Source organism: Daphnia magna, unplaced genomic scaffold, assembly GCF_020631705.1.
Source record: "Daphnia magna isolate NIES unplaced genomic scaffold, ASM2063170v1.1 Dm_contigs173, whole genome shotgun sequence".
In the NCBI taxonomy this organism is placed as follows: Eukaryota; Metazoa; Arthropoda; class Branchiopoda; order Diplostraca; family Daphniidae; genus Daphnia; species Daphnia magna.
The window spans coordinates 25836-49164 of record NW_025533153.1 but is presented as its reverse complement, the minus strand read 5'-3'; the positions used below and the strand labels follow the sequence as shown (position 1 = coordinate 49164).

Genomic DNA, 23329 nt, shown 5'->3' with positions numbered 1-23329 from the left:
AGGATGCGAATCCAACTAGCACGAAGTACGGTCACAATGTTGGAGGAATGACCGTGTGCTTGGTTCGTGGTTTGGAGTCACAAGTGGTAGGTGCATGCTGACGTAATCTTATTACGTCGGGGTACCCATTGAGCGGCGCGTGAAATGCGGTCTACCGACAACCCCAGTGCTACTGAATTTTTTTTGAATTATTTTTCTAGTAAAGAAATGTAATATAAGGCGATGAAGGTTAAAGAGTGTAATAAACTACGAGCACTTAAATAAATATTCGGGACAGACAACTATGAAATTCCGCGAACGATTCAGCTTTATTGGTTACAAAAAAGGGGTTTTTTTACACAATATCTTGCAACTTGACTTCTCCACTCGTTCGCCTTCACTGTCGTCTCCTTTTTTTTCCGTCGTCTGCTCTGCCGTTGCCAGATCCTTCTCCGTCTTTTGGCGCTGGTGCGCCACAGTCCCAGCCAGCGCAGAGCTGATAACGTGATTACTCCGGGCGCTGACCTGAAATATAACAGAGTTTAACAGTGGGTCGGATTAACACAGAATTAGCCGTTTTGACTGTTGCTTTCCGCACGACTCCGTCGTGGCTCGGGTGAACGGCCACGATCGAGCCCATTAACCATTCTCCTCGCTTGTTGTTCTCGTCCATTATTAGGACCTTGTCGCCGACTAAAAGAGGACGAACTGATTTTTCCCATTTCTTGCGCTCGATGAGACTGGGAAGATATTCTCTCATCCATCGTCGCCAGAACTGGTCGACGATAAACTGGGCCTGCTTCCAGCGACGCCTCGTTAGTCCGTCAAATGCTTCTTCTCGATCGGGTGCACGATGAGGGTGCGGTCCACCAAGCATAAAATGATTCGGGGTCAGCGGCTCGGGCTCATTCGGGTCCGTTTGAACATGGGTGAGGGGTCGGCTGTTTAAGAGCGACGCAACTTCGGCAAACACGGTGCGCAGCACTTTGTCGTTAACTGAGCGGGTCTCGAGAATGGCACGCAATGCTGCCTTGCTGGAGCCAATTAGCCGCTCCCAAATTCCGCCGTAGTGTGAGCCGGTTGGTGGCGAGTACCGCCAGTCAATTCCACGGTCCGCCATTTCTCCTGATACGCGAATAGAGTTTAAGTTTTTGATTCCTTCGGCGAGCTCCTTGCCGCCTGCCTTCAGATTCGTGCCGTTGTCCGAATATACGACGGCTGGACTGCCGCGGAGGGAAATGAACCGGCGAAGGGCCATGATGAAGGAATCAGCATCCATTGAGTCGAGGACCTCCAGGTGTACCGCACGAGAGGAAAGGCAGGTGATAAGAAGGCCATATCTTTTAACTGATCGCCTTCCGATTACGACCTGGAATGGCCCAAAACAATCGAGGCCGACATTTGTAAAAACGCGAAGGAAAGCCTGAAGACGTTCTTTTGGTAGGCTTGCCATTTTCGGTGCTTGGGGCAGGGAACGTAAGAGCTTGCACTTGACACATTTTCTCAATGCCCGACGGATGGCCCTGCGACCCTGGGGAGATAATATTGCTCGCGCAAGATGCTTAAGGTGTGCTCAACGCCGGAGTGCCGCACTTTTTGGTGACAATCTTCTATGATTAACCTGGTCATCGGGTGGTTCGGTGCAATTATAGTTGGGTGACGAGTGCGCGCCGGGAGTTCGGCGTGCTCCAACCTTCCGTCCACTTTCATTAAGCCACAATCCGGATCGATGTATGGGCCAACACGCCGCAGCACTGAATTTCGAGGAATTTCGGTTCCGTTAAGAAGGGCCTTGCACTCGCGCACGAAAACTTCACTTTGGGAGACCAGCAAGCACACACGAAGGGCTTCTGCAAGCTCTCCAACGGTCGGCTCCGCTTGCGTGGCCGGATCGTGTCGCACCAGCTGGGCAACTTCGCGTTTCAGAATGCTTAGTTCCGTGGCGTGGGATATGAGCTTAGATACGGCGGCTGCCTTCGGGTGGCAGCAATATGGCGCGACATCCAGATGCTCAATGCTGATGGTCAGTGTTTCATCGTCTTCCTTTTCAGAAGGTTTAGTGGCGCGATGGTCAAATGGCTCTGCAACATAGGACGGATCCATGAGAAAAGAGGGGCCAGTAATCCAACGGCAACCAGGACCAAAGTCTTTCGGTGTGACACCGCGAGTACATTCGTCGGCCGGGTTATCGCTACTACGAACGAAATGCCAGTCGTTGAGTGCCAAGTGGGCGAGGATCTCCTCTCTTCTTGCGCGCACGAATGACGGACGTCCATGGTCATCGGATCGCAGCTGCCATAAAACGATCTGAGAGTCGGTGTGATATTCAACAGAAGCAATTGGGATGCGGAGTTCTTTTTTTATTAGTGCTGACAAGCGCACGGCCAGTACAGCCGCCTGTAACTCCATCCGCGGAATTGTCGTTGGCCTCAATGATGCTGAACGACCTTTTGCCATCACGAAACTTACATGGACCTTGTTATTCAATTGTGTGCGGAGGTAGGCGACCGCTCCAAACGCGACTGATGACGCGTCAGCAAACACGATCAGCCGAGGTACAGAGCCCAAAAATGGTAAATCGGCGGGGCGGAAACATCTGCTCACATTAGGGAACGATAGCTTGGCCAACCCATCTGCCCAAACATTCCACTTTTCCAGCAGGTCTGCTGGCAAAGGCTGGTCCCACCCGCGAGCGTTTCTCTCCAATCTGTTTGTAAGCTGAAACAGTAATTTAGCCCCAGCGATAACCGGGAGACAGATCCCAAGCGGGTCGAACGTCAGCGACATGGCAGCTAGCATTTCTCTTCTAGTGGACACTTGGGGCATCGTTTTGACCCTGACACTGTACGAATCTGTTGTTAGATTTAGCTCGATTCCTAGATGGTATTCTACCGGCAAGGCGTCCACGTTGAGGTCTAAAACGCTAGCTGACCTTTCATGCAAGGGAATGCTTTCGAGCACTCGCGGAGCAGACGAAGCAAATGCCGTCAAACTGAATCCACCAGCTTCGAGGGATTGCCTTACCGCCATGCTGAATTTAATCGCCTCATCCTCTGTTTCGAAGGAGTCGATAAGATTGTCTGAGTAGAAGTTGTCTGGCATCTTGGCCGCAACTTGAGGAAAGGCAGCACATTCGCTGGCTGCATGTTGTAGCGTGTAAACGGCCGCGGATGATGAGAATACAGCTCCAAAAATTAGGGTAGTGAATTGATACGTCAGTATTGGCTCTTTGCTGCCGAATCTTCGATAAACGAAACGCTGCAGGGGCTGGTGTTGACTGGCTACGCCGATGCGATGATAAAACGCTGTGATATCGGCGGAAAGCGCAACACGAAACTGACGAGCGCGCAGAAGCACACCGACTAAGCTGGGAATAGATGGCGGTCCGCGCTGTCAAAGTGCGCTTCTCCTCAGCAACTAAAGTAAAGGTTGCGTAAACCTATACGTACCTGTTCAATCTTTTGTTTCACTCAGGATTCTGTTTATCCTTAATATCCTTATGTTATATAAGACCGTGTCAATGTGTCTCAGCTCTCTCTTCTATTTTTGCAAGTATACGCAGCTCAAGCAAGTAACAACACGTGTCCGTGTCTCTTATCATTTCTTTATTATTAGAGTAACTTATAAGGTAACAGATCGTATTTGTAATAGTCATATATAAATTCCCCCTAGTATAAGTTGTTAAGCTATAATACCTCAACAGGTTATGGGCCCAGATTTCGCGTAATGGCTAATGCAATAGTTACAAACAGTTTTAAGGACGTGAGCCATTTACCAAAATTCAATGGCCAGAATTTCACGGAATGGAAATATGAATTTCAAAACATGATGGAACAACTCGGCCTTAAGGCCTTGCTTGAAGCACCTCCCGGTGGTGTACTAGATGCCATCCCTTTGGAGGTAAATTCATGTTTTTTTTTTTATCTATCGTGTGTTCACATTTTTTTTTATATATTGATTCATAATTAGTGGATTATTTCGCAACTTGTTCAATCAAGAAACTTTAAAATCTGTACAAATTTGATAGTGATATCAGCATTTTAAATTCTTGATTGTACATACATCATACCGTACTGTATATATATAAACCACTCTATTGAAGGGGTGCTCCACTAACATGTGGAGATTAGTGTAATAAAAGTTATACATCATCGTATAAATTTTGTTTCAAATGTCTACTACGCACCCAATATGCTGGTCAGCATAAATACTTGTGATTTATTATGATTATTATTTTTTTTTCTGTTTCTTTCAAGTGTCATCACACTTTAACGAGAATTTTGCATCTCAATTAAAGGGTGTACTCACACTCAGTTTATCCTAAAATAAAAAAAAAAACAAGTGTCATCACACTTTAACGAGAATTTTGCATCTCAATTAAACGGAGTACTCACACTCAGTTTATCCTAAAAAACAAGTGTCATCACACTTTAACGAGAATTTTGCATCTCAATTAAAGGGTGTACTCACACTCAGTTTATCCTAAAAAAAAAAAAAAAAAAAAAAAAAAAAAAAAAAAAAAAAAAAAAAAAAAAAAAAAAAAAAAAAAAAAAAAAAAAAAACAAAAAAAAAAAAAAAACAAGTGTCATCACACTTTAACGAGAATTTTGCATCTCAATTAAAGGGTGTACTCACACTCAGTTTATCCTAAAATAAAAAAAACAAGTGTCATCACACACTTTAACGAGAATTTTGCATCTCAATTAAACGGAGTACTCACACTCAGTTTATCCTAAAAAACAAGTGTCATCACACTTTAACGAGAATTTGCATCTCAATTAAAGGGTGTACTCACACTCAGTTTATCCTAAAAAAAAAAAAAAAAACAAAAAAAAAAAAAAACAAAAAACAAAACAAAAAAAAAAAACAAAAAAACAAAAAAAAAAAAAAAAAAAAAACAAGTGTCATCACACTTTAACGAGAATTTTGCATCTCAATTAAAGGGTGTACTCACACTCAGTTTATCCTAAAAAAAAAAAAAAAAAAAACCCAAATACTCATTACTGTCTATTTTACTAGACAAGAGTTGATAACGCGGTCACCTAATCAAGTCGACATCAACGCATGGAGAATGAGAGATATCACATGCAGAAACTATATCTTGGCCACCACAGATCAAAGTCAGAAGATCCTTCTCTATCCATGTGTTACCGCAAGAGAAATGTGGGTTAAACTGATCTCTCAGCATGCCGCTAGAGCAGATGACACCATTCATCAGAGATGGCAGGAACTCTACGATTTCAAGTACGATTCTGAAAAAAACGTTACATCTTACATCAACGGGATTGTGTCCATCGCCAACCAACTAAGAGAAATGAATGAGCCAGTTCCTGAGAGGCAAATTCTTAACAAAATCCTAGCCGCTCTTCCACCAAACTTTAGAATGGTGCGTTCCGCATGGACAGTTGTACCAGTCCACGAGAGAACTATCGATAATCTCACTCGGAGATTAGTGGCAGAAGAGAGTGTGATTGCATCATATGAGTCTGAATCAAAGAATGAGATGTCCAGTGCCTTCCGCGCTTATAACCATTCGTCCATCCGACGATCAAGAGGCAGTTACCAAGCTGGAAGAGGTGGATATCCCGGTCTTCAAGGAAACTTTCAAAATGCCAGGAGAGTAGCAGCTAATCGCTACAATACTGCATATCACCACAACCAATGGGAGCAATCAAAATTTCAAAATCAAGAATTTGAATGTGATCTCTGTGAAGTAGACACCCACAAAACGGCAGACTGTCGGAAACTGGCAAGAGCACGAGCGATCCTAAAGGCAGACCAGGGAGACAATTTCCCTAACATGAAAAATCAAGACTCAGCCTTTCCAGTCTCCACATCTAAAGATCAAGACCACGTTTTGAAAAAGCACTCAAAACTCTGTGTAGCGGTTTAATGCTTTTAGCAGTCAATCGATGCACTCAGACCAGAAATCGGAGCTAGAAGTTAATATTGAATCAGACCAGGCACCTTATCGACCGCATATTAGACAAGAAGATCCCACTCAATATTTCATTCATTTATTTTTTTTTGTATTTCATCGTTTCATTGTGTTTCGTCTTCTCACTCTCCTCTTCTTCTTTTTTTGGGTGTGTGATTGCCAAATTCGTTTTGTACTTATGATAAAACTCAACCTTCACTATTAGTTGAGTTTAGTTATTAGTTGAGGAGACCAGGTGTCAAAGTGCGCTTCTCCTCAGCAACTAAAGTAAAGGTTGCGTAAACCTATACGTACCTGTTCACTCTTTTGTTTCACTCAGGATTCTGTTTATCCTTAATATCCTTATGTTATATAAGACCGTGTCAATGTGTCTCAGCTCTCTCTTCTATTTTTGCAAGTATACGCAGCTCAAGCAAGTAACAACACGTGTCCGTGTCTCTTATCATTTCTTTATTATTAGAGTAACTTATAAGGTAACAGATCGTATTTGTAATAGTCATATATAAATTCCCCCTAGTATAAGTTGTTAAGCTATAATACCTCAACACGCGCAACATGATGGAATTATACGAGGTCGAACAAAAACGTGCTTTAGCATCAAACACTACACGAATTTTTTGTGGCTTTTTGGGGTTTACTACAAAAAATGCGGGAGATACCAGATTTTACCCTGTGGTTCACATAAGTCGGACTGGCACACAGCAATCACGGTGCCGGACGAAATGAGATTCTGCATAATCTTTTCATAATTTGATGCCACGTCACGCATCGCCGGCTCCGCGAGGCGGCGCTCGACGCCAAAAAATCGAGAAAGCGCTTGACTTCGGTTGTTTGGAACGACGGACACTTCTGGTCGAATGGGTAGCTCAATTTCGTAGCCACATCCAACGAATTTTATTGACCGCTTGATCACGTTTAACATCTGCTGATCTTCTTCTTCCTGGGATTTTTTCGATTTTGATTTTACAACGACGCCGAATGACTGGTTTGACTGGAAGCGTTCAACGGTGGTTGCTAGCGACGGTTCCACTTCTGTAGACCCGAGGTTGACGTCTATTTTAAGGCCTGGACCAGAAACAAGGGATCGGGGAATTTTTCCAACAACTGCATAGCCAAAGCACGTTTCGTGTGCCGAAGGCCCGTCTTTATTGGCAAGAGGTGAAATTACACGAAGTGTTTGGTGGGCTGATGTAGATCCATTCCTATCAAGAGCTCGACCTTAGTTGAGTCGATTGCTGGTAATTGTAAACAAGCGAGGTGCGGCCATCCATACTTCATTTTCGGCCAATTAATTTTTCGATGCGAGAGATTGATATTTGGGACCACGAACGCCTCATCCAGTGCGAAGGAGTGCTTGCTTTCCGCTGAGCGCAACCGAAATGACACTACGGATGTGTCGAGCAGCGTCGAACTGGCAAAGGAACCGAAATGAATTTTGGTGGGATAGCCCTTTAAGTTTCAACGGTCCGCCAATGAACGCGTTACAAGGGTTGCTTCACTTCCGGGGTCGAGAACGGCAAATACTGTGCGAGAACGATTACCAGCTTCGACTATTACTCGGACTATTGCCAGCAGGACTGGCCCGATGCTGTAACGCGGCGCGTGAACTAATAGGACACTTAAATTGTTACCTTGCTTTGATGAAGCAGCTGGGAATTGGCGGTCGGCACCGTGAAGCAGGAGATGGTGGGGGCCACCGCATTCGCTACAACCATTGTAGGGCTTTCTGCACTTGGTTGCATAGTGTCCGCGAATGAGGCACTTGAAACAACGGTTATTCGTGGCGCACAGTGTTGCTCGGGTGTTCACGAGCATGCGGGTGAACGTGTTGCAGCTTTCGAGGCGATGGCCAGCTTTTTCGTGACAAGCGGGACATTCTGTCGCGGTGTTAGGCAATAATGACCCAGCGAGAATTGTTGGACCGCGATTGTTGTAGTTGCTACTGCCGGCCGATTGGATGTTGTTGCGAGTGTAATTAGCGGCTGGAGTCTTGACGGCCTGGTTGCTGTTTAACGTTAACTTGGCACCACGTAGTTCTTCGGCTCCGACAACTGTATCTATCCATCTGTCGAAATCAATAATCGTAGGCATTCGCTTAAGGCTGTAGGCGAGCTTGCCCCAGTCAGTCTGCAGATGCATTGGCATTTTCGCGGGGAGCGAACCGATAACCGAGGTGAACATAATGCAGTTTTCGGGACTAGCACTTGAAACTGCGTCGCGAACGGCTGTCGCCATGTCGAAGAGCCCGCTGAAATCGCCGGTTTTGAAAGGTGCGAGCTGCTGCAGATGCTGGTTATGAGCCTGGATTATTAAGCCAGGGTTGCCGTATTTGGATTCAATTTCTGCCCATGCGGCTTGAAACGCTCGAGAACCGGTGAAGACATGGGCCATCCGCCTTTGAATTACTTCCATTAAGCTTTCTTGTAGCGCTAGTAGTTTAAGCGAGTCTGGCATGCTAGTTTCTTCAAGAGTTGCATTGATATTACGTGCGTATTTGGTCCAGCCGCGAGGGTCGCCGTCGAACTTTGCTACAACCAGCTTGGGCCAACGGTGTGAAGGAGCGTATGTTGACGATGGGGCGAAAATGGGCTGCGTTCGCGATGAAAGTGGAATGCATTCTTCTGTTACATTAGGTGCAAGGGGTGTCAAAACGGGAAACGGGGCATTGACAGACGAAACTCCGGCGAAAAAATTGTTTTGACGCGTTTCGATTGGGGTGGAACACAAATTGCTACTTGCTGTCGCTACTGGTTGCAGAAAGGCAAGCAGCTGTTCTTCCTTTTGAATTTGGAATAAGATGTCTTCTTGTTCTCTCCGGCTTTTAGTTTCGAGATCCATATGCTCACGCTCAATTTGAACCTTCTTCTGTTGTAACAAAAATTCGAGATCGAGTTTTCGTCGCTTAGCCAACGCGACTTGGTCGATTTTCGGATTAGACTCGAAGTTTGTTTCCAGGTTATGGCGACCGGTGGCATCGTTATTTACTTGACTGTCGTTTTAAATGGCGAATGCAACGTTTCGATTGGGCGCGACTGGCGCGTTTTGTTGCTCATCGTCGTTGACAGGTATATCATCGTCGTTGTCAGGTATCTCATCTCGGGCGCTGTGACTTGTCGCGTTAACGTTTACGGATACATTCCATCCTCCTGCTGCACCTGCCCTTTGTGCACGCTCAACATGCCCGAGGCAAGCGGTGTGTAATATTTGGACGCTTTCCAAATAAACTTGCGCCGCGTGGAGATCTTCACCGTCAAGCCGTGAGACCGTCACGAAGCGTTCGTGTACGTCTACTAGGCTTGCGTACGCTTGGCTTAGCGATGCCAGGAGATCGTTTAGTTCTGCACGAGACGTGCCATTTTGAATTATCGTATTAATTCTTCTAGCGAGGTTAGTGTGCCTGCGTTTGGCGGTAGTACGTGCCGTGAAAAGGGCTTGCAGCTCGGCCTGTCGCGTCTCTTCCTCGTCATCCGCCATTAATGGAAAACAAAAGCTTTTTTTTTTTTTTTTTTTTTTTTTTTTTTTGTGTTCGAGTGAGGGAATAGTAAAAATCTGAGAGGGAAAGTCTTTCGAGAGGGAAAACGTAGGACCTGTGCGAGAGAGAAAAATAATGAATACAAAATTTGTTCGTTAGTTCATCGATTCAATTTAACATACGATAATGAGAGATCGGTTTAATAAAGTTCAACCACAGTAGGGTAATTAGTCAGCAGTCTAAACTCCGTTGAGGTATTCTTGTTTTGAGTTGGAAAATAGCCGAATCTGAAAAATTAATAGTTGTTATCTTGTGGTCTTTGAAATGCGTGTGCACATATATAATTATTTTGGCATAAAGTTCGCTAGTCATTTGTGGACCAACTGGCCATATGTTCGACAACTGACGTGCGGATGGGTCAGTTGCTGTTCGAGTTCGAAATGATGTTCGAGTTCAAAATCTGTCGAGTTCGGAATTTGTTCGAGTTCGAAATTTGTTCGAGTTCGAAATTTGTTCGAGTTCGAAATGCTGTTCGAGTTTGAAATTTGCCGAATTCAACATGCCGTTCAAGTTCAAAATCTGTTCAGGTTTAACGACAATACGAAACGCTTACCGACAAAGGAAGATGGCTGCGGCCACACGCGGTGGGAGTAGACCAATTCGACTTAGCTACCTGAAGTATTCGTCGTATGGGTTTCGGCACCATGTAATAAACTACGAGCACTTAAATAAATATTCGGGACAGACAACTATGAAATTCCGCGAACGATTCAGCTTTATTGGTTACAAAAAAGGGGTTTTTTTACACACAATCTTGCAACTTGACTTCTCCACTCGTTCGCCTTCACTGTCGTCTCCTTTTTTTTGCGTCATCTGCTCTGCCGTTGCCAGATCCTTCTCCGTCTTTTGGCGCTGGTGTGCCACAAAGAGGATTAAGCAAAGTAAAAAAATTCCCTTCCACTTCTTCTATCTAATGTTGTATCGTTACTTCTAAGAGATTTAAAGAAGTACGGACCAAAAAGCCACTTAAGTACTACGCTATCATCCTACCACACTACTATGTATGCTGCTCTGACCTACTTTATTGAAGCCCTGAAGTACTTACTCAGCTCCAAGTTACTACACGGATGCAACAGTTTATTGCACCACAACTTACACTACTTCAAGCTACCACAAGGAGGCCTCCAAATATTACACAACAAAGGCACCAGAGTACTACACAACAGATTATGCTACGCAAAACCAAGCTACTATACTGAAGCTCCCAAGTACTATGCTGCCCCAAGCTATACCACCACTAGAGTTGCGTACTACACCACAACAGAAGCAGCCAAGTAATACCGCTAAATCTTAATCTTTAAATCTTAAAAAGGAAATCAAAATGGACAGCTCGTATTTTTATCACAGACCTGAAATCACACCAATGCCTTAACGCATAAGTGTCAACATTGACCGCAAGGTGATATGGAGGATCCTTGCATGTCATTAACGGCCTTCCCTTCGTGTTCTCCCAGCAAGAAAGCCACACCCCAATTCGTGAGTGTAGATACTAATTCTAAATTTTAAACATTTCGTTCAGTTTTTTGTTTTATAATCAAGTGTAATGATATTCATCACTATTTTCCAGATAATGTTCATATATGACATTGTGTAAAAGTTTCTCAGAATTTCAATGAGAGTTAGTTTTACAACGGAAAATGCAAGATTGCGTTATCAACGTGGTTTGGTGCCTCAATTCACGGTATATAATGTTTATGTGCATTTCCTTGTGTAGCGGCACTTGGAATGACTGGGTAAGGCACCCTCCCAATGTTGGGATTGCTAGTAACCAAGAGTCTGTAAGCAAATACAACTCAAAACGTCAAGCGTTGGTATGGGATTGTCCCACCATTCCTATGCTGACCCTTACCGTGTAATCGTGCATGGGTAACGTATTTGTTAGATGTGATGTGTAGTTGAAAATGATTTAATGGACTATGTTCTTAACCCATCTGCTTGGCAAACGTTTGGTGAAATAAAGATCCTTATTATTGTTTCATGTTTCCTAATTAAACTTGACCAGTCACGTGTTTCAAACTCCGGACTAGCAACGTAGCTCTTACTATGCGACCAACGAATGCGATGTAACTAGAAGCTGTTTAACGGCAACCTTTATTAGACAACTGACCTAGTACCAGATACCAATCGGAAGTGATACAAGTCAAGAATATAAATAAAGCTGAAACGAAATTGTGATGATCAATAACGTCTACCGGTAGAATTTTACATTTAAAAGTGGAACATTGTTTTTGTTAGCAAGCTGATTAGTATCAAAGGGCTATCGATAGTACTTTGGGGCTTCAGTTTTGTAGCTGGGAGCAGGATAATATTTAGGAGGCTCAGTGTAGTAGCCAGGGGCCTTGGTGGTGTAGTACTCGGGAGCGGAATACGTCGTGGTGTAGTAACTTTGGGTAGCATAAGCGGGGGCATAGTATTCGGGCGCCTTAGTCGTGTAGTACTGCGGAGCTTCGTTCTGATAATAACTTGGAACCGAATATTTAGGAGCTTCAGTGTAGTAAGCTGGTGCAGCATATGTGGTGGTGTAGTACTCAGCCTTTTCCATAGCGTAGTACTCCGGGACCTTAGTGGTATAATAAGAAGCGGTATTGTAGTATTGTGGAGCATCGGCGTAGTTGCTTGGAGCCGAGTAGTATTTCGAAGCTCCTGGATAAGAAGCTGCTGGGGTGGCATAACTTGTTGTGTAGTAGCTGGGTTCCGTGTAGTAAGACGGAACAAAATAATAAAAGAAAAAAAGAACAAATTACAGGTATTTTTTTAATGAATTTTAACCGTGAAAAAAATTGTTTAGCAAGAGAATGTTCCAAATCTTGCCCTGCTTTCTCCACAGATGCGCACCTCCAGAGCCGGCAGAATCATTTAAGGATTTCCTGATAAACTTCCCCGTAAAGGTAGTTGAAGACAGCCATGGAGGTGAAGGTTTCCTGTACACTTTGCCATCACAACGAGACAATCAATTCTCGTAGATGATAAACTAAAATTTAGAATTAGTAACTAGCACTCACGAATTGGGGTGTGGCTTCCTTGCTGTGAGAACACGAAGGGAAGACCATTAATGATATGCAAGGATCCTCCATATCGCCTTGCAATCAATGTTGACACCAATGTGTTAAGGCATTGGTGTTATTTCAGGTGTGCAATAAAAATACAAGCTGTCAGTTTGATTTCCTTTTAAAGATTTAAAGATTAAAATTTGACCCTATTACTTGGTTGCTTCTGTTGTGGTGTAGTAGGCAACTGTAGCGATGATATAGCTTGGGGCAGTGTAAATAGTAGTACTTCAGAGCTTCAATATAGTAGTTTGGTGTAGTGTTATTTGTTGTGTGGTACTCTGTTGTCTTTGTTGTGTAGTATTTGGGGGCCTCATTGTAGCAGCTTGAAGTAGATCAAGTTGTGGTTTAATAAACTGATGCATCTGTGTAGAAAATGGAGCTGAGTAGTGCTTCAGGGCTTCAGTAAAGTAGGTCAGGGCAGCATACATGGTAGTGTAGTAGGATGCTGCGGAGTAGTATTCGGGCTTCTTAGTCGCGAAGTTCAAAGGTGGATTTTTAGACCGTACTTCTTTAAATCTCTTAGAAGTAACGGTAGATACAACGTTAGACTCTTGAACCTTCATCGCATTATGTTAAATAACTTTACTAGGGCGAGAGTTTGTTTGATAACACGTATACGATATTGAACTTTGTCTTTAGATCCAAACAAAAAGGTGATTTGTTTTAACTAAGGGGATAAACGGCACCTGGTGGCAAAAATGACAACTGACAGATCATTATTGTAACTTCAAGACGTCATTTCCCTTAATGTAGGAGTGATACTCCTCCTACAGAAGAACTGCTGTAAAGCAGAAAAGGAAGCAGGCGAGCGGGACACAGCTTTAAAAGGTAATAATTTGCATTTCTTTTTCGCAAGTAAGGTACGGTAAGATGTCTGACGTAGCATATGCGTTACTTGGTCCCGAGCTGCCTGTGGTAAGTCCCCAACCGCACGGCAGTACGCATAATATGAGGGATCAGGTAACGTGGCCTACGTCTTAAAAAAAAAAAAAATCCCGTAAACCCCCTCCCACCATAGCCACTGGATCGCCTTACGAAAACTGCTTCATTACGAGGAGAGTAGAGTGGACGAATGCTAGGTAAGTATTAGGAGTAGGAACTCATTGTCGGGTTGGTGCAGTGGTTCGAGTGGTAGCATGTGCATGTGGTGTTACAAAAAAAAGTCAGTAGCACTGGGGTTGTCGGTAGACCGCATTTCACGCGCCGCTCAATGGGTACCCCGACGTAATAAGATTACGTCAGCATGCACCTACCACTTGTGACTCCAAAACACGAAACAAGCACACGGTCATTCCTCCAACATTGTGACCGTACTTCGTGCTAGTTGGATTCGCATCCTACCGAATCAACGTCCTGACAATGCTAGGGTTAAAGAAGGATAAAATAAAAAAAAATGAAAAAAATAAAAAATAAATAATAGTAGGATACTAAGTGACTTGATCACTTGAGGAACTAACTTCCGCCTCGGCCTACGGGCCAAAAAGGAGCACGGGCATGGCCTCGGGGGCGGTTCCCGAAGGCGCTCAACCGTGAATAATAGTAAGCTTATTCTAGTTCAAACATAGGAAATTTTCTCCTCCAAAATTGTAGCTATACTATCTTCGTTCACACGCGTAAAGCAGTAGATCCTTTAATAACTAAATCTTTGCTCATTTCGAATAACCTTTTGAGTGTTTTCTTTATGTTGTACTGTTTATTTGGCATACCTCTCAACATTAAGGAAGGCCATGTTTCATTAAAAGATTGAAGAGAAATTGATCGGATACGGACGAGGAGTAGTTACAGGAAGTGCGGAACTCATTGAATAGGGAGGACTCGGAGGAGGCGATGACGCAGAAATTGGCATCGCTGGAAGTGCAGGATAGTTCACTGGTGCAGGTGTAGGTGCTGCAGATGCGGGATAGCCCATTGCTCCTTGCAATCCACAAATGTCGAACGAGAAGTTATGCAACATTTTTCGCCCTGTTATTTTACACCAGCCATTAAGATCAATGTTTCGCACTCAATGGAAAGGAAACCAACATACCGTTTTTAGTCAAATCATGGAACTAGACTCCGTAAAGACGGCGTTCAGTATCAGCAATAGTGGAAATAATATGACGCGAAGATTTGGCGACGCAACGCAACCCTTCTGCAACCTTGTCTACGCTGTCACCATGGGTCAGTAATACTGTTTGTCGAGTCTCTAAGCCTTTAAACAATGGGCACTCCGTTTCTACTTGGATCTCGAATTGCCCATCTTCACAAACATCTTTTCTCTCCACCGTTCCACCTTAACAGAACGAAAGAAAAAACAAACAAAATCAAATCAAATCAAATCAAATCAAATCAAATAAACGTTCTATTTATTTTATGACATAATTGTTATTTCTGACATGTTAAATACTGCTATGAAATAATTTGAATAATAAAAATTTAGTAAAACAGAATTGGTTACCTAATTCCTTGTTGAGTAATTGCATGCATAACAAATTACCGGCACTGGAAGATCGCAAGTAAAGATTGTTGGGTCGTATAGTGGGGCATCCGCTGCGTAAACTGAGTTGAGACCTGTTCACAACTAATGTAAAATAAATTTTTGGCTCAACCATTTCATTAACTTGACCCTGAACATATGTATACACTACCATGTTTTCAAAAGTTAAGTGAAACAATAGCATTAAGCAATAAGCCAATTTAAAAATGTCTGATTTGTTTTTGGTTTCAATGTTTACCTCCTGAAATTATAACTGCTTTATACCCTTGTTGAAGCAGAAGGGCAGCTGGGGTTTCGAGGGCTAGAACATTGGCAGATTCCACACATTGGTCTCTGACTCTGCAATCAATAACCTAAAATAAGAATTTTTTTATTAATAAATGGTTTATATCATCTATCTCCCATGGCTTTGTGAATAGGTGTCTGCCTGGGAAGCTGAAGATTTTCGAATAAATCTCCTAATAGTATCCTCTAATAGTATTTCGGGGCTGGATGAGGGTACTAGCTAGAAGCAGAATAATAATTCGGAGCGTCAGTATAGCAGGTTGATTCAGCATAATAGGGTGTAGCTTCGGCTTTGGGTGGGTAGTACTCCGGAGTCTTTGTGGTCTAATGTTAGGGAGCCTAGGTGTAGTAGCTGGGACTGGCGTACGTTGCATAGAGTAGTAAATTGGAGCCTCGGTATAATACCTTTGAGCAGCATATTATTTAATTGCTTGAGTGTAGTATGTTGGAGCGGAGTATATGGTCGTGTAGTATTTGGGCGTTCTGGTCGTGTAGTAAGTAGTTGGGAGACTCGGTGTAGTAGCTGGGAGCTGCATATGTGGTATAATATTCGAGAGCCTTGGTGCTGTAAGAGGGAGCAGCATACGAGGTGGTGTAGTAGGGCGTAGGGGTTGTGTAGTGTAGTGTCCATATGAGGACAAACCCATCGGTACCCGCCGATGTAGCCATCAAAATGGCAAAAGCAAACAGCAGCATGACATCGTAGTGCCCTACAAATTCAAAAATTAAACAGTTCATTAATCGATCCATACAATGAACTAGTGGGGGAAACATTGTAGTTAGTAGGGCTGCTGGAAAATGCAAAAATGAATGAACGACTTTGTCTTACGCATGATTGACAGCCGAATAAGCAATATGTTGCCGATGCAATATGTTGCCGACGATGGAGTCAGTTTGAAGGCACCAACGTAACTGGTTTACTTCCACTTCACACGTTCATTTTTATAATACCTACCGCCACCCTGATTCATCGCTTTAGCCCAAAGGCATCTTGAAGTTGAAAATTTTCGAATTTCCAGTTTCTTACCCCGCCTCTATTGTACTGTGTGGTGTAGCGAAGATCCTCTCATGCTGCATTTCCATCGCTATCGTGGGTTTTCCTAGTTTTCCATTGAAAATGTCAAGTAGAAAGTCAATGCTCAAAATTGGGTACTAGCAGCTAGAGTTCATTGTTTGCGCAATTTCCCTTCATTGTGAAAAAAAAAAAAAAAAAGAAAAAAATGATTGCGCTAAGCTCTTGAATGACATACTAGTATCCTCCAGACCTGTCACGATGGACCGAATCGTATAGTACAGCTATTGATCCGATCTATCATGACATCAGCTGATAGCTCTTACCTCTCTATTCAGCCTTGCATTGGAATGGTGGGCCAATCCCATCCCAACGCTTGACGTTTCGAGTTGTATTTGCTTACAGACTCTTGGATACTAGCAATCCCAACAGTGGGAGGGTACAATACCCAGTCATTTCAAGTGCCGCTACACATAGAAATGCACTCAACTCTTATATACCGTGAATTGAGGCACCAAACCACGTTGATAACACAATCGGGCAATTTCCGACATAAACTAACTCCCATTTAAATTCTGAGAAACTATGACGTCATGTCTTAAATGAACATTATCGGGAAAACAGTGATGAATATCATTCGACTTGACTATAAAACAAATTACTTAATTAAATGTTTAAAATTTCGTATTACTTTCAAGCACTCACGAATTAGGGTGTGGCATCACGCATGAACACCGTTAATGACATGCAAGAATCCTCAATATCACCTTGCGGCCGATATTGGCACTAATTGGCTCACGCATTGTTTAGGTGTTATTCCAGTTGTCGGAAATAAAACAATCTAGGATCGCCACTACTAAATTCTAGCATTTATAGTCAATCCTGCCATTCCAATCTTGACATCACGTTAATTCATTAATTCATTAAAGTACATATTCACTTTTTTCCTTCAAACTGGTGAAAATTCAAAGCAAAAAAGCGAATGTGCGATCAGTTGAGAATAGTCTGTTTTTCTCTGGTTACGTGCCTTTAAATAGCAATTGCCAAAGGCCAAAAAGGAAGAGAGTCACAAGGAAATGTGAAAACGTCACTTAAGGTGGGGTAAGAATAATATAACACTTGTAATTTTCAACGTCATAGGCTGGTGGCGTGCATTAGGGGGACACAAATTCTTACAAAATGAAGACAAAACAAAATTGGAATCAGTCGAGTGGTCTCATCGATCGGCAACGGTAGGAAAGAGAGTGTCACACAGCCGTTCACTATATATCCAGTACACATAATCTTGCAATCATGGGTAAATAATTAAATATCGTAGTTTCAAACTCAATAACTTGAATCATTAATAGATCCGTCGTTAGTTGCATCATTTAGACAGGGCTCTAAGTTTAAATCAGTTGTTTAACCGGATTTTTTTTCAATTTGCAGCTAACTACGCCACAATGCTGCTGTTGCTGGTTGATGTTTCTTTGATGGCTGGAGAGGCCATGGGTGGACCGATGGGATCGTCTTCATCCGGGTACTACACCACCAAGGCTCCTGAGTACTACACAACGAAGAAGGCCGAGTATTACACTACAACATATGCTGCCCCCTGCTACTACTATCACTTGCCCGTCGCTTCCGTCCACGAATACGAGCTCCCAGTCAGCCCTGTGCACATCCCTTTCAACGGCAAAGGCTATAAGATTTATCAAATTTTTTAAATTCTGATCGAACAAATTTTTTAAATCCATGTACTTAATGCACTGACGCCTCTTGTGTTATCGTTACAAAATACATATTAATATGAAGCAGAGACTATCTAAAAACACGTGAGAAAAGAGTGGGTTTGTACGTGGTATCCGCATTAGATGTAATCCACGTTTTATAATCGATGTGGATACCTATAGTTTCCTCCATTTGGAGTTTTATGTTTGTTCCCAATGTAACCAGCCAACGTGGTCACAATCCAACGTTATTCAAACTACCCTGATCATTACGTCACTCTTTCATCCATCGTCGACCTGCAATTCGTATCAAATACTAAGTTACTACTCAGACAGCATTTCGCAGTAACGGTGCTAGTGATCCAACACCGTTAGCACTCGTAAATTACTTCATCGAGTGTTTTATACCATTCTTCGGACTATCCAAAAAACTCCGTTTGTAAGATTTTAGTTTTTTTTTTCTTTGACGGAACGGAAATGTTTGATTTCGATGACAAAACTGGACCAAATGTTGAAAAAAAAATGAACTTGTTTCTTTGTTTATTCATTTTTTTTATTTATATGAATATTTTACTAACTGGGGAAATAATTACACATGTCTTGAGTGATCCCGATGCATCAGGTATAGGTATACATCCAGGATACCTGCAAGTACAATTTAAAAATTTATACTGTTAACCCCTAACGAAAAAAACAAAGTCCTGAATTGATCGTTACAATCCGATTGCAAGGATTGGGCACTTTCTTTCAAAACAATGTTGAAACCGGGTTGAAACAAAACAAAATAGCAAAGTTGGGTGCATTAGACATGCATTTTAATCTAGACCCATGAGAATAAGAATTCATGACTTGGGAAACCTAGAATCCTCCAGACCTGTCACGATGGACCGAATCGTATAGTACAGCTATTGATCCGATCTATCATGACATCAGCTGATAGCTCTTACCTCTCTATTCAGCCTTGCATTGGAATGGTGGGCCAATCCCATCCCACCCATCCAATCCCATACCAAGCTGCTCCACGTCTCGTAGCCGAGTTAAGAAATCTGTAAAAGTGGTAGGTAACTGAGCCGTTAGCGCCGCGATGTAGACTCGGTTGGCGAGTCCTCTAAGCAACGCCTTAATGATGTCCGCCTCTGGTAAAGGTACAGGAGAGCGAAGACATAATCTACGCTTGTCTTAAGCATATTCCAAACACGATTCTCCTTGTTTCTGTACTCTCGCTTCCATCATTAAACTCCATTCTAGAAACGACAGGGTATGGGAAAAATTCGTGACAAGAGCTGCGAACCAAACTGGCCAAGTACCATGGTTTTGCCCGGCTTGTGCGTGCCATTGAGACGCAGTGCCTCCGAGGCGAGTTACGGCTACCAAAAGACAGTTGTCGTCTGTCCAACCTTCTAACCCTGCTACCCTGTTGACTTGGTCTACGAAACCCTGCGCGTCTTCATCCGCACTACCTGAGAAATGTGGTAAAGAGTTCACCGCCACTGTGGAGGGGCAAATAACAGGTGCATTGGGTGGTGCAGCAACAATGGCTTGGATAGCGGCTTGGTTTTGCTGTTGGCTTCCGATTACTTGGAATGGTTGCGTCATCTGGTTTTGCCTCGCTGCTGCGTCCGTTGCTACTGCCGTGGTAAACCCTTGTAACGCAGCGATGAGAGCTGCATTGTCCGCCATCTCAGTTTTGGTCGACGCTTCCGAAGGAGAAATGTCAAATTCTGGACGTCGTTTAGCAGCGTCGTTAGGTGAATAGCGAGGTACAGGGCGAACTAAACGGGGTCTAACCGGTTCTGGATCGGTTTGTTGGCTACGGCTTCGTAAGTGATAGTGATGTTCAAAACCAAAAAAAGGTTCTTTAATTTCGGAATCCGATTCCGACATGCGGGTTCAACAACCAGCAATGAAAACAAAAAAAAAAAAAAATAAACACCAAAACCAACGCCAAAAAAATCAGTCGGTTGAACATAAAAAAAAATACGTGAAAAGAAAAAAAAAAAGAAACAAACAATAGAGAACGCAAACTCAAACGAATAAATCAATCACTGATAAATAAATCCGTGTCTCCCGACACAAAAAAAAAATATATATATATTTTTACTAAGACAAAAGCTTCGATACCCCCCAAAAACAACAACAAAAAAAATATTTGCCGGCCACAAAAAAAGTCGGTGCGAAATAGAGGGAAAAAAATAAATAAATTTAAGCAACAAAAGAAAAATTCAGCAGGGAGAGGGAATATCCCTTTTGGCTTTATGCTTATGATCACAAAAAGATCCCGCGATGGAACACTTAGCGCGCGAAAACAAAAATCCAATATGGCGGTGCCCACGATCCACGCCTTTCCAGAACCCGCTAATGGATCTAATATGGCGGCGCCACTAAATGACACACAAACACAAAGCAAACAAAAAAAGAAATGAAACTTACCGAAACACACTCAAATAAAAATAAAGAAACTTTGGGCGATGGCGTTCCTAAAGGCGACTTTAAAAAAAAGTCGTTCTAAGGCCTCTAATATCCCTCTTCTGACACCAATTGTTACGCTCTTATACGAGTACGCTGGAATTTACTCTAGAAAGAGGTAATTAAATAAGTCAACGAAATAGTTGTATTTTGGCCCTGCACTTGGGATTCGCACAGTGACGCGAAAAAGGAAACACGCGAAAAAGGAATGGAGAATAGTCCGCGAGGGGAAGCCAGCAATAAGCAAAGCGCCCTCTTATGGTCCTGTCGCTCAGATGGTTTACCCTCTACTGCCTCATACAACAGGTAGACAAAGGCGTCTGGCTAATTGACCCGCCATCTGGCAGAGACCAACACATAATTAGGGATGGGGATATTGGCGGAAGATACAATTGTAACATTCGGCTTTTCCTGACTCGTTTGTTCTTAAGCTTACAGTTAAACACACTTGTTAAGAACAACGAAATCACAAAACAAAACAAAACAAAAACGAAGTAAATTCAACATGAATATACATTTTCCTTAAATACTAACCCCGCTTCCTACCAGAAAAAACAATTAAAAAAAGATAAACAAAACAAAATTCATCTAATACCTTTCTATTGGCCTACGACTTAATAATAATAAAAAATACAAAAAATGCAAGGAGACGATAGAAAAGGAAGATCGTGTTTTAATACTGGTCAGTAAAGTCCTTCATCCATACTGGTCGTCTTGATTTGTGACCGGCTCTTGTAGTTGTTGTCCTCTCGTCCTTTTCTCTCTCATGTTCTCTTCTTTCTTCTTCTTCGTTTTCTCTTCCATAAACATTAGCTATCTCTCTTAGTTGTTTTTCGTCTTCATCTGGTTCGTCTATCCCGTCTTCTATTCCTTGCTCGTCTTCATCCCACTCGTCGTCAACTATACCATTGAAACGACGAATTTGGCATACGTGGGCATGAAAACGCCAGAACGAATTTTTTTTTCTTACAGCAGGCAGGTCTTCTACTAAAAAGGTCGTAGCAGATACTTTCTTGACGACTTGAAACGGGCCGGTAAATTTGGGAAGGAACTTCTTTGTTAGGCCTTTCTTACGTGGCCGGCGTCGGACGAGGACTAGGTCACTGGGGAGAAGTTCGAACTGAACTCTCCTGCGTTTGTCAACTCGTTCCTTCACGGCTCGTTGTTTCTTTAAAATTCTCAGTCTTGCTGCTTCTCTTAATTTATGAACCCGCGATAGAAAATCAAAGTGGCTCTCTTGCTCTTCAGATGGCCATGGAAAAAGACGTTCGACGGGCAAGACTGGTTGGCGACCGTTCACCAGCTCGAAAGGTGTGATCTCGGTAGTTGATTGACGCGCAGTGTTTATTGCGTAAGTTGCTGCCGCCAGGTGCTTATCCCAGTCATTGTGCTATGCGTTGATGAAGGCACAAAGCGCAAGTGTTGAAGTCCGGTTAACGCGTTCCACCAGGCCGTTTGTTTCTGGATGTTCGGCTGTTGCTTGAATATGCTGAATTCCCCACTTTCTTATCCATTCATCAAATAGTTCAGATGTAAAACATGATCCCTGATCGGTAATTATCCTTTGTGGTGTTCCGTGCCGGTATATTATGTTCGATTCTAAGAAGATTGTCACAAATTTGGTTGATGTGTCCGGAACAGGTGCCATTTCAACCCTTTTGGTTAAGTAATCGATGAAAACTATGACGTGACGATGGCCACTCGGTGTTTCTTTGAAGGGTCCAAGATGGTCGACGCCAATTAGCTGGAAAGGAGATGATGGGGGCTTGATAGGTTGAAGTTTGCCGACTGGAAGACCAACAGAGTGTTTGTGTTTTAAACAAAAGATACATGAATTTACAAAATTTTGGACACTCTTTCCCAGTCGCGGCCACCAAAACCTACTTTTAATTTTAAATAGAGTTTTTTCTACCCCTTGATGCCCGGATGACGGAGTATCGTGACATGCCTCGAGAACTTGTCTTCGGAGAATGGAGGGAACTACAAGTAAAAACTTTTTACCACTGTTTGAATTAATTTTATACAGAACTTTTCCTCTGATGACAATACCTTGAGAGATCTTACTGGGTGCTACGGATTGCAAGGAAGTGAAAATTGATCGTAACTTGCCGTCTTGCTGCTGCAGGAGGGCAAGTTCGTGCGTGGCAACAGGTTTTTGAGGAACTATTACTGCAACAAGTGCGTCCTTTATCCCAGAATAACTCGTTCCCGAGCGGGATTCATCAGGATTCCTTGACAAAGCGTCTGCCACTTGATTTTCTACACCTTTGACATGCTCTATGTCAAAGGTAAACTCTTGTAACTCCATGATCCACCTTAAAAATTTCCCTTTTACCTCCTTTTTACTCATCATCCACTTTACCGCCGAACTATCTGTCTTAATTGTAAAGTGTCTACCGTAGACGGAAGATCTCAACTTCTTCAGAGCCCATACTACTGCGAGGCACTCCAGCTCGTTGGCGTGATACCTAGTTTCCGTATCCGTCAATTTCCTACTAATAAAGGCGACGGGCCGCTGTCCATTCCCTGAATCCTGCGAAAGGACTGCGCCAAGCCCTATTTGTCTTGCGTCCGTTTGCACAGTCACCTTTAACGCTTCATCAAAGTGTGCCAGTACTGGTGCTGACGTCATTCTGCTGATGATTTCTTTCTTTGCCGCTTCTTGTTTATCCGTCCAATTCCACACAGCATTCTTCTTCAATAACGATTGTAGGGGTTGTGCAATTGTGGCGAAGTCTGGAATAAAGCGTCGATAGAATGATGTGAGGCCCAGGAATGCTCGCAATGACTTCAAATTCTTGACTGGCATCTCTGTTAGTGCCCGAACCTTTTCAGACTCCGGATGGATCCCTTCTGCGTTAATCACATGACCTAGGTGAGAG

At 43.0% G+C, this 23329-nt stretch overlaps 2 protein-coding genes and 1 long non-coding RNA gene across 3 annotated transcripts; 2 read left to right on the top strand and 1 right to left on the bottom strand.

The window, feature by feature from the left end:
- Positions 1–1482: 1482 nt before the first annotated feature.
- On the bottom strand, positions 1483–3081 carry LOC123467335. The gene has a single exon (XM_045167289.1). The coding sequence runs from the start codon at positions 3079–3081 to the stop codon at positions 1483–1485; it is 1599 nt and encodes a 532-aa protein (XP_045023224.1).
- Positions 3082–3528: 447 nt separating this feature from the next.
- On the top strand, positions 3529–5021 carry LOC123467348. Its single transcript, XR_006641732.1, has 3 exons — positions 3529–3607; positions 3683–3879; positions 4999–5021. It is a non-coding gene; the product is annotated as an uncharacterized LOC123467348 (long non-coding RNA).
- A 12061-nt stretch (positions 5022–17082) lies between these two features.
- LOC116926264 lies at positions 17083–18054 on the top strand. The gene is made up of 2 exons (XM_045167291.1): positions 17083–17569; positions 17701–18054. Exons 1-2 carry the CDS (start codon positions 17566–17568, stop codon positions 17976–17978), a joined length of 282 nt encoding a protein of 93 aa, XP_045023226.1. The 5' UTR covers positions 17083–17565; the 3' UTR covers positions 17979–18054.
- Positions 18055–23329: the final 5275 nt, after the last annotated feature.

Excerpts from the sequence above, each read along its gene's own strand:
- LOC123467335 (XM_045167289.1), bottom strand. The coding sequence starts at position 3,081 with ATGCCAGACAACTTCTACTCAGACAATCTTATCGACTCCTTCGAAACA.